The sequence below is a fragment of the Pygoscelis adeliae genome, unplaced genomic scaffold, assembly GCF_000699105.1.
Source record: "Pygoscelis adeliae isolate BGI_AS28 unplaced genomic scaffold, ASM69910v1 Scaffold326, whole genome shotgun sequence".
NCBI lineage: Eukaryota > Metazoa > Chordata > Aves > Sphenisciformes > Spheniscidae > Pygoscelis > Pygoscelis adeliae.
This window is the reverse complement of record NW_008824937.1, coordinates 277,709-286,743: the sequence shown is the minus strand read 5'-3', so window position 1 is coordinate 286,743 and position 9,035 is coordinate 277,709. Positions and strand designations below refer to the sequence as shown.

The 9,035-nt window shown below is 46.4% G+C and overlaps 1 protein-coding gene across 1 annotated transcript in view; it reads left to right on the top strand.

Annotated features, from left to right (window-relative positions):
- Nucleotides 1-9,035, top strand: part of WDR59 (WD repeat domain 59) — a 46,007-nt gene that overhangs the window by 14,292 nt on the left and 22,680 nt on the right. The window contains exons 10-14 of the mRNA XM_009325361.1: nucleotides 1,188-1,267; nucleotides 3,444-3,576; nucleotides 6,703-6,827; nucleotides 7,713-7,877; nucleotides 8,692-8,787. Of these exons, the coding sequence (XP_009323636.1) occupies nucleotides 1,188-1,267; nucleotides 3,444-3,576; nucleotides 6,703-6,827; nucleotides 7,713-7,877; nucleotides 8,692-8,787 (599 nt within the window). The remainder of the gene's footprint in view (nucleotides 1-1,187; nucleotides 1,268-3,443; nucleotides 3,577-6,702; nucleotides 6,828-7,712; nucleotides 7,878-8,691; nucleotides 8,788-9,035) is intronic.

Genomic DNA, 9,035 nt, shown 5'->3' with positions numbered 1-9,035 from the left:
GATGGAGAGGCTGCTGTTAGAGTTCAATCCTGACTAAATTTTCCAGTGTAGGCAGCTAAATATAGGAGATTCCATATTAGAGGTTGGATGACCACACAGAGCATGGCTTTGTTTCCAGCACCTCAGCTGCCATCGGCAGAACAAGCACGTCTGGCTTTGGTGTCACTTGTGGTACTGCTTTGCAGTGCCGTGTAAAAGTTCTGGTCCATCCCTCTGCCACCAGCTGCTGGTGCAATTCAGTTAAGTCACCTTCTTTTCCTCTTTCAAAAAGAGGAGAGCAATATAGAACCGTGTTAGGATCTGGAGGCGCAGGCTGAGACCGCTTGTGAATGAACATTCAAGCAGGCTTGAACCACAGTTGTGTTATCTTAGCTGAGTTAGTAGATATATATCCGAGGTTGGAAATCATGCTCGTCTCAAACAACATAAATCAATCATACAAGCATTCCAAGTCCGCTTCAATGCGGAAACAGCCAAGATAGCGCAAATCTCCTTCCACGGAGTCTACTGTGCTGTATTTAGACAGCCCCTGTGCCTCAGCAGAGGGGTGTAGGAAGCAGCTGTGCAGCAGCAAATTCTTAAGCGTAGCAGCTGTTTGACGAGGGAAACTTAAGCTGTATCACAAGGCCTAAACATGGGCATAAATAAGTCTGTGTACCTTTATCTGTTGATAGATAGCATGTGGCTAGATGTATTTCGTTACAACCTGAACTTGTCTTGGCATCGTCCAAGTCTTTCAGAAGGAAAAAGGGGGAGGGTAGAACCAGCTTCTCAGCTTAGAAATGTTTTAAAACATCTGCGTCTTGAAACAGATACGATGAACGAAAAGATACTTTGACTTTACAGTTATCGTAAAAATAAATTGTTTCTCAACTATATTATTTCTTCTATTTAAATAAGTATTGCAGTAGATCTTGTTCATTCCTAGTTGGAAAACTTGCATCACATTCATTATACTTACTTTGTGGTTTTTGCCTGTAAATTATACCCCATTTAGAGGTGTGGTAACCGTGGTGCAGGGAGGCATAAAGGCTGATGCACCTAGGTCAATTCAAAGCAGAAAAGGACTCACTCTGCCTTTCGGTTTAGTGCCTTATCCATTGGATCTCCCTGCTGGCTTATCTGTCTACCCTAAACATGGGGCTCTGTTTTCAGCGGGATCTATACGTTGTTTCTGTCCTTTTTAGGTTCTAAAGACTACCAGCTGGTTACGTGGTCCCGTGATCAGACTCTGCGGATGTGGCGGATTGACTCTCAGCTGCAGAGGGTACGTAAACACTTTTGCTCTTGAACCGTAGACAGTTTTCTTACAGGCTGGACTCGCCCTCCTTTCCTTGCACTCCCAGTGACTACTCTGACGTCCTAGAGTTGCAGATGCAGCAGCCAGCTGCCGCTTTGCTTTCCTCTTCAGTTCCAGCCCAGAAACATCCCCAGGGAGACCTGTGATGAGGCCTCTCTATGTCTGTGCCTCAGAAGCTTCTGTGGAAGTGAGGCTGCTTTGTTGTATAACAGTAAGTGTAGAAGTCATTTGCGGAAGGTGGAGATCAGATACTGCTTGCATTGCCTCTGAAGATGCCACCTCCATGGCTGCAAGACTGTATGACTCTTTCTTGGCATTTTAGTCAGCAGGTAAATGTAGGGATTGTGCCCTCCACTTCCTCCCCTTGTTTCCTTTGCCTCGTAGCCTGGTGCAGGCAGCGTGAATCCTGTTGTTCTGCTGTCTGGCAGCAGTTACAAATTGCTGATGCAATTACTAGAACAGCTGTGCTGGGTCAGACCAGAGGTTCATGTGGCCACGATGGCCCATATTGCCCTATCTCATCTTCAGCTGTGGATGACTTGGAAGAGGATAAGAACAAGGCAAGTGTGGAGTGATGTTTATCTCAAATGCCCTCGAACCTCCTGCGGTTTGCAGCTTAGAGGGTCGTTGAGTCTGGTGTCTTTGTATTTGACAGAGCTTGATGAGTTTCACTTCCATAGACTTGTTCTGTCTTTTCTTGGACCTGTGTAAATTTTTGTCATCTTAAGCATCCTATGAACAAGGAGTTTCATGGCTTTTCTGCATGTTGTGTGGAAAAACAGCTCCTTTCCTTTGTTTATTTTGCAACCTGCTAGTTTCATTACATTGAAGATGAAATGAGCAGCCATCTTGTCTGTGCTACTCGTGATTCTGTAGACCTCCATCATATTCCTGCTCAGCTGCCTCCTTTTTCAAGTCAAAAGGTCTTGATTTACCTCATCCCTTGTACGAGAACTTTGATTGTCCTTTTTCAGTTCTACTATATACTTTTTGGGATGGGGATCTGAACTTTGTTCTTTCCAAAGAATTCCCAGTACTCGTTTTTTAAATTGTTGGACATAATTCCATGAAAACATCAGCTTAGTCTGGCCTCTACGTCTTGTTCCCTCAGTCAGCTTGAACTTGCCATTTTTCCCCTGTATGAGTTGCTTTATATTTATCTGAACTGAAGTTCGTCTTTCATTTTAATATAGTTACTCCTGTAAGGTCCTTCTGTGATTGTTTGCAGCCAGCCACTCTTGTTACTACCCTGAATAACTTAGTGACATCAGCAAACCTGGTCATGTCGCTATTCACCTCCTGTTCCAGGTTTTTAATGAATATGTTGAGAAGCATGTGTTCCCAGCACAGATCCTGCAGGAGTCCTGCAGGTCTGTAACAAACCTTCTCTGTGAAAAATGACCCTTTACTCCTACCTGATATATTTGTGAATATTTTCTTTCTTTCCTGTCTTTAAACCAATTGTTCATCCATGTCAGAGCCTTTACTCTTCCTCTGCTGGCTCCCACTCTTTTCTCCTTGTCTTTGTCTGGATCAAACTACACGCATGCTGGCATGTTGCTGGTGACCAGTTCTGTAATTCGCTACGTTGCACCCTTATCCTTTCTCCTCCCTGTGTTTCTTCTCTTCATCTTCCCTGTTTTCTTGTGCTGAACTTAAAATACAAGTTTTCATGGTCTCTTTTTGATACGGGACCTAGAACACTAGGAGCCCTAGTATGTACCGGGGTCTCTAGATCCTACTGGAGTGTAAATATCAAAAGCAGAAAGTGTGCTACTATTATATCCGATCTAAAAAATTAAACCAGTTTTGACAAATTAATTCAAAGAATTAAATTCATAGCAGCTTTAGTTTTGATTAAAGTAAAACCTTTGTTACTTAGACTGGCCCTGTCAATTAAGTGGCTTTGTAAGTGAGCAGGAGATTTGGCCAGGCTGTCTGAGGCCACAGAGCTGAGGATGCTGAAAAGTGGAAGATCATCTGTCTTTGTCACAGAAACAATGCTGAGGTCTCAGTTACGACTGTTGCGTGGACAGACCTACCTTGCAAATCCGGCTCCCTGGAGGAACGAGTTGTTTAGTGGTGGCTCTTTCCATGGTTTGGTTTCTGTTGTGCAGCATGTGGGTGTGTTTGTTCTTTTCAGCTGTGCGCTAACGATATCCTGGATGGAGTCGAGGACCTCATCGATGGGATTTCTCATCTGCCAGAGCCAGACAAGACCCTTCACCCCCAGGACTCTGAGCCCCAGCATAACTCTGGGCACGGGGATGAGGAAGGTGAGACAAGCGATGGCACTTCAAACACCAGCTCTCTTTGTGTTGGGAAGAAGATGTATCTTGGCATAAGAAAATAACATCGTAGGCAAAGCACAAACTGGTGCTGTTTCAAAGGTTAATGGATTCCCCATCTGGGAGGAGGGAAAAAACAGGGGTTTCTCAGGATGGTCCTCCCAAGTTTTTTCTCCTCTCACACAGTGATGTCATTCTAGCTGTAAAATGCAGCTCTTCCTTGTCACTAATATCATTTAATTGCATTCTCTTTGGGTCATAGTTGTGGCTTGCTGCCAAAAATAAGGCCATCAGAAAGTCAGTTCTGGCTCTTAAGAAAGTAGTTCAGTTTAAGCAGAGAGACGAGCCCACAGAAGAGGGGAGCGTATGGGTAAGGCACTCTGACACAAGCTGCTTACATCGCGCCTGGTACCTAAACTTCTGCTGGGGTCACTGCGTGAACTGATCTAACATGGAGATGCTTGCTGGTGTCTTCTCCCATCCACCAGAAGTAGTACGGAGAGAGCTCATGAATTTTTGTTCGTGTATTGATGAGAGGTGGCTGAAGGCTGACAGAGCAGAGGGGGAGGGATGGTGTCTCTGACTTCTGAGTACCAGATGGGTGGATGAGAATGGGTCAGAGGCTTTAACAGAAAGCATTGGTTTGGCTTTATGGAAGAGAAGGCATACAAGGAAGGAATGCGAAGGAGGGTTTGTGTGGTTAAGGCTCTGGCCAGGTTAAACATTCAGGGTGTCAGTGTTTGAAGAGTGTAAGTACCAGAATAGAAGAGATTGCAGCAGCTGAGACCCATGGTGATGATGTGCACGTGAAAAAGCTATCTAAAGAGATTTCTATGTCTAATACCAAGGGAGAAAAAATGGGTGCTCCCATGCCTTTGTGTCAGCTTGGGTTTAAATTTGCAGTTCCTTTCTGTATTGTAGCAGGGTGCTACAATGGATCCCCATGTGAGAGGCTTGCTGGGAAGCAGTTTGATTGTCCCTTTGACTTGCCAACAAACTGGAGAGAGGGGGAGGAAGTGGTCTAATATCTGTCCTCTGAATAAAGGAGCCAGCTGTGAAGTCCCTTAGGGAAAGCATCTCTTCCTAACTGGAAGTTTCCTGCCCAGCAAATCCCAGTGAAGTTCTCTGCTGCCTGCCCTGTGTGGCAGCAGAACAAGTTTCTAAAAATTGTCAGTACCTCTGTCTACATGAGGGTTTTATAATACGATAGAAAAAGCCCCGGTTACCTGTGCTCACCATGAGCAGTACTGTGTGGGGAAGCACAGCCTCTCTTGCTCCAGCTGGGAGCATTAAATGTTCTCATTCTGGCTGCCTGACCTCTCTTTTTCCACAGGAGAGAGTTAACTCTTTCACTGTCCCTGATGAGGTCATGTTCATACGTCCTATGTGGTTTCTGTGTGGGTCTTGGCTTTGGTTCAGAGCGTCAAGGTTTCCCTTGTGGCCAAAGGGAATGAAAATGGCTTTTCTGTAGCAGGGTAGATTTTGCAGCAAATACTGTGACTGCAGGATCAATGCACAAGCAAGTCCCTAGGTAGGAATTTCAGTTCTTTCTAGCCTAAAAGCTATTGTGGACTGTTGACGTTTCACCCTGGAGGTGGCTGCATTTCAGCTGCAGACAAAGTCTCCATGTTATTTTAGTAAAGCACTTTGGGGGATCTTTGAAGAGAACAGCGCTCTGCAGATAAATCAGAAAGCCCACCAGCTATGTCTTCAGTGTACAGCTCTCCTCACTGGCTGCTGCCTATGAAGGATCTTTAGGAATCTAAACAAATATGTGGACTTTTGGGGATTAGAAACTAATTGGAAGGGAATGGGAGGAGAAGACAAAGGGAGGGTACTGCCTGTATTGGGAACCTCAGAGATGGCTTTTCAGTAAGCTATGTGGTGTCTTGTGCTAGAAACTGTTATCTTCCCTGAGAGCCACTGATCTTCCTTTAATCCCTTTTTCAGCTCCCTTTTGTGAAGTATATCTAAGCACTATAATAAATTCGCAAACAGGAATGAGTTGCTAAGCATCCTACCTATCCAAATTCAGCAACCCACTGGGCAGCAGTAAAACCGGATATATTTGTCCCAGCAGCAAAGTCAGTAACTTTGAGGTAAACGCCTGTAAAAGGCCAGCTTTTTGCATTTCTTGTCATTTCTTTTTTTTGCTAAGAATAGTCTGTGCAATATGGTATTGCAAGTGTGAGAATGACAGCTGAATAATCAGGACTTCCCTTGTGTCCTTGGAACCATCATCAAAAAAGACATTTGGTCTTCTTAGGAAGTGGTGCCACAGCGAAACCCCCTTCCGAAGGAGCTGCCCCTGCCCTAATGGGGGTACATAGCAAGATACGAGGCAAAATCCAGGCACGACCACAGGCAGAGACCAATTCTTCTGAAACTCAGTCAAGTTTGCTATCTTAACCATAATTCCTTGTGTCCTGCAGCACTTGCCTGGCTGTTTAAATGTATTCTGGCCTTCAGGGGTTATTGTCCTCCTGAAAACTGTTGGAACTGGACAGCTAGACCCAGCATTTAGATGAGTCTTTAAAGACTGTTAAAGCACTAGAGTGCTTTGCGACATTAAATGCAAATGACTGCTACAAATTAATTAAGCCTCTACTAGGGCCAGAAATGCCCTCTTCTCTCCCCCAAAGACTTATTATGCTTTGGAAGAATTTCCTGAAAGCCAAGAGTGGTGGGGTGTGAGTCCCAAAGACCAGAGCTCCTCCTGGAGACTGCTTTGGCAGCAGTTCTTTCCCGCTGAACTGAGAGGCTCCAGTTCAGCTGTTTGTGACTCTGGCAGTACTGTGTAGGGAGGAGAAGGGGTCTCAGATGAGTAGAGACAGACCGTTTAGGGCTGTACAGAGTACAGGCAGCTTCTGTAGCCTTCCTGGGAAACCTGTGTGCAGACCGTTTTGTTTTTTTTTTGAAGAACAAGGCTCAGAAGCCTGCCTCTAAACAACAGCTGAGACCCTCCAGCTCGCAGGTCTTTGCCAGGTAAAACTCATACCTCTATGTGTCAGAAGAGCAGAGGAAGGCCTGCTGTCTTGGCTGCCTCCTGGCATTGCGTGCCAAAAGTCTGCCTATTGTAGCTTGTCTCAACCTGTTCTCCATCTTCCCTGTCAGCCTTAAAAGAAGATTTCCTGAATGACCCCCTGGTGGGAAAGAAAACGGACCAGCTGGGGCTGCCTCAGACGCTGCAGCAGGAGTTTTCACTGATCAATGTGCAGATCCGAAATGTCAATGTGGAGGTAAAGAGTTTCCTTTTCCTGGCTTGTTAGGAGGGGATGTGGGCAGGCTGGGTCATCGGAGCTTTTTGAGGGGAACCTTTTTTGCTGCAGTGACTGCTGTCTGTAAACAAGGCTTATTTTGAGCTGTAGAGATCCTCTTGGCCAGGGGTAGTAGGAAAGAGGATAATCCCAGACACTGGGAGTGAGGGAGGTATTTCAGCACAGTAAGCACACTGGCGCTTGTCCCGAGAAGGCTGGATGATGTTTTCCTCTCTGCGTAGAGTGCGGAGTGGAAAGTGACTTGTTCCACTACATGCAGCTGATCTCATTTCAGCTGTTTCTGAACCTGATCTGCTGAGCCCTCCCTATCCTCCACTCTCTCCCTCAGTTTTGGCCTCTCCCTTGCATGTCAAACCCTCCTCTGTGCGTGGAAGCTGGCTGGAGGCACAGCACCATGCTGGGATGGGAGGCTTGAGGCAGCTCCCTGTCTCCTTTCCCACCCCTGTGGTTTCACGGCTCATGGCATGATCCCGATGTAGTTTTCTGAGGCAGTGCTGTATGATCTTAGATGGTGCCTATTACTGCTGCACTGGGCCTGGAGCTTTCCACGGCCAGGTGAAGTGGGCTGGGGTGCGGTGGCTGTTGGGAGCAGAGCCTGATTCCTGGCGTAGCCTGGGCTGGCTGTGATCTCCCAATGCTGGACTGGTAGTCTGCTGGTGCGAGCTGAGTCTGTCCTCATCTGCCTGGGGTTTTTTTTGCTGTCACTGTGTTCACTGCCCTTGAGAACAGCATGACTTCGTCTCATGGGTGTGCAGAGGAATCAGCCCCTCAGCATGAATTTAAGCCACTATAAGTTTAAAGGTCCTTGGAGGTCTAACTACAGAGCAATTGCTTTTCCCCACACAGATGGATGCGGTGAGTCGTAGCTGTACGGTGTCGGTGCACTGCGGCAACCACAGAGTCAGGATGCTGGTGATGTTCCCTGTCCAGTATCCCAATAATGCTGCACCATCCTTCCAGTTCATCAACCCGACCTCGATCACTGCCTCCATGAAGGCAAAGCTGCTGAAGGTGTGTGAGGAGTGTACACTGTCTTTATGAATATACAAATGCTGGACACTTGACATCTAGCTTACTGACACAATAAAACATCTGACCTTGCTGAAGACATACCACAGGTCACTTTGAACTGATACTCTGTGGAGCTCCTAGGATGAGGTTTTTGTTGGGCTTGGAGCCTTTCTCCACTGGTGCTTTTGAACACGTGTTCTTCACTGCTACTGTATTCCTGTGTGATGTGTATGGCCTGAGGATCCCTAACATCTTTCTCTCCACACAGTTGCCTCCCACCCCATAGTAGACAAAATGACCAGCTAAGCATCCAGCTGCAGAAAGATAATATTTTTGAGCTGGGATGTTGCTTCCTGCTCTCCTGCGCAAACTGTTTCAAAAACGAGGAGACTTTTTACACAGACCCTGCTAATTTCAGACCAGGTGTTTGATCATCTGGTGTAGGAATTCCTGTTGCTGATGAAATCGCTTCCCCAGCAGCAAGTAGATGGATCAGTTTGGGTTCCTTCCTGAAAAAAAACTGATTCAGTTTGCCACAAACTGGTATGGAACGTATGGGCTACAGTGGTATAGAAGCCCAAATCCTGGTTTAGAGTGTGCTGAATCTAGGTGAACCCTCAGTGCTCTGATCAAAACTCACAGTTGTTCCTCAAAGCAGACAGCACACCAGTGGGTCAGTGTGGCTCCGGTGGATGTTACGGGATGTCTTTGGCCTCTCTGGATCCTGGCGTCTTAGTTGTTCTACAGACAAAAAAGGATGTGGGGAAGGTGCGGATGTAACCATGATTCAGGCTGCATCTTGTATGTATTCCAGATACTGAAAGACACTTCTCTGCAGAAAGTGAAGCGGAACCAGAGCTGCCTGGAGCCCTGCCTGCGTCAGCTGGTCTCCTGGCTGGAGTCTGTTGTGGTATGGAGAACTGCGTGGGCTTTCTGCCCTAGTTTGTTGTCTTCTCCCACGTCCCACACTTACGACTCTGCAGTGAGAGTCCGGCCTCATTAGACATGTAAATAGACCCCTGTGACTGGCCATTACATTTGTGTAAGCACTTCTGGTTAATGTTGAAGAAAACTGAGCAGATGATTAGATGTGTTTTGTTTCCAAAAATCAGGCCCTGAAGGTTTGCTGCTTTGGGGAACTCTGCATGCTCACTGATG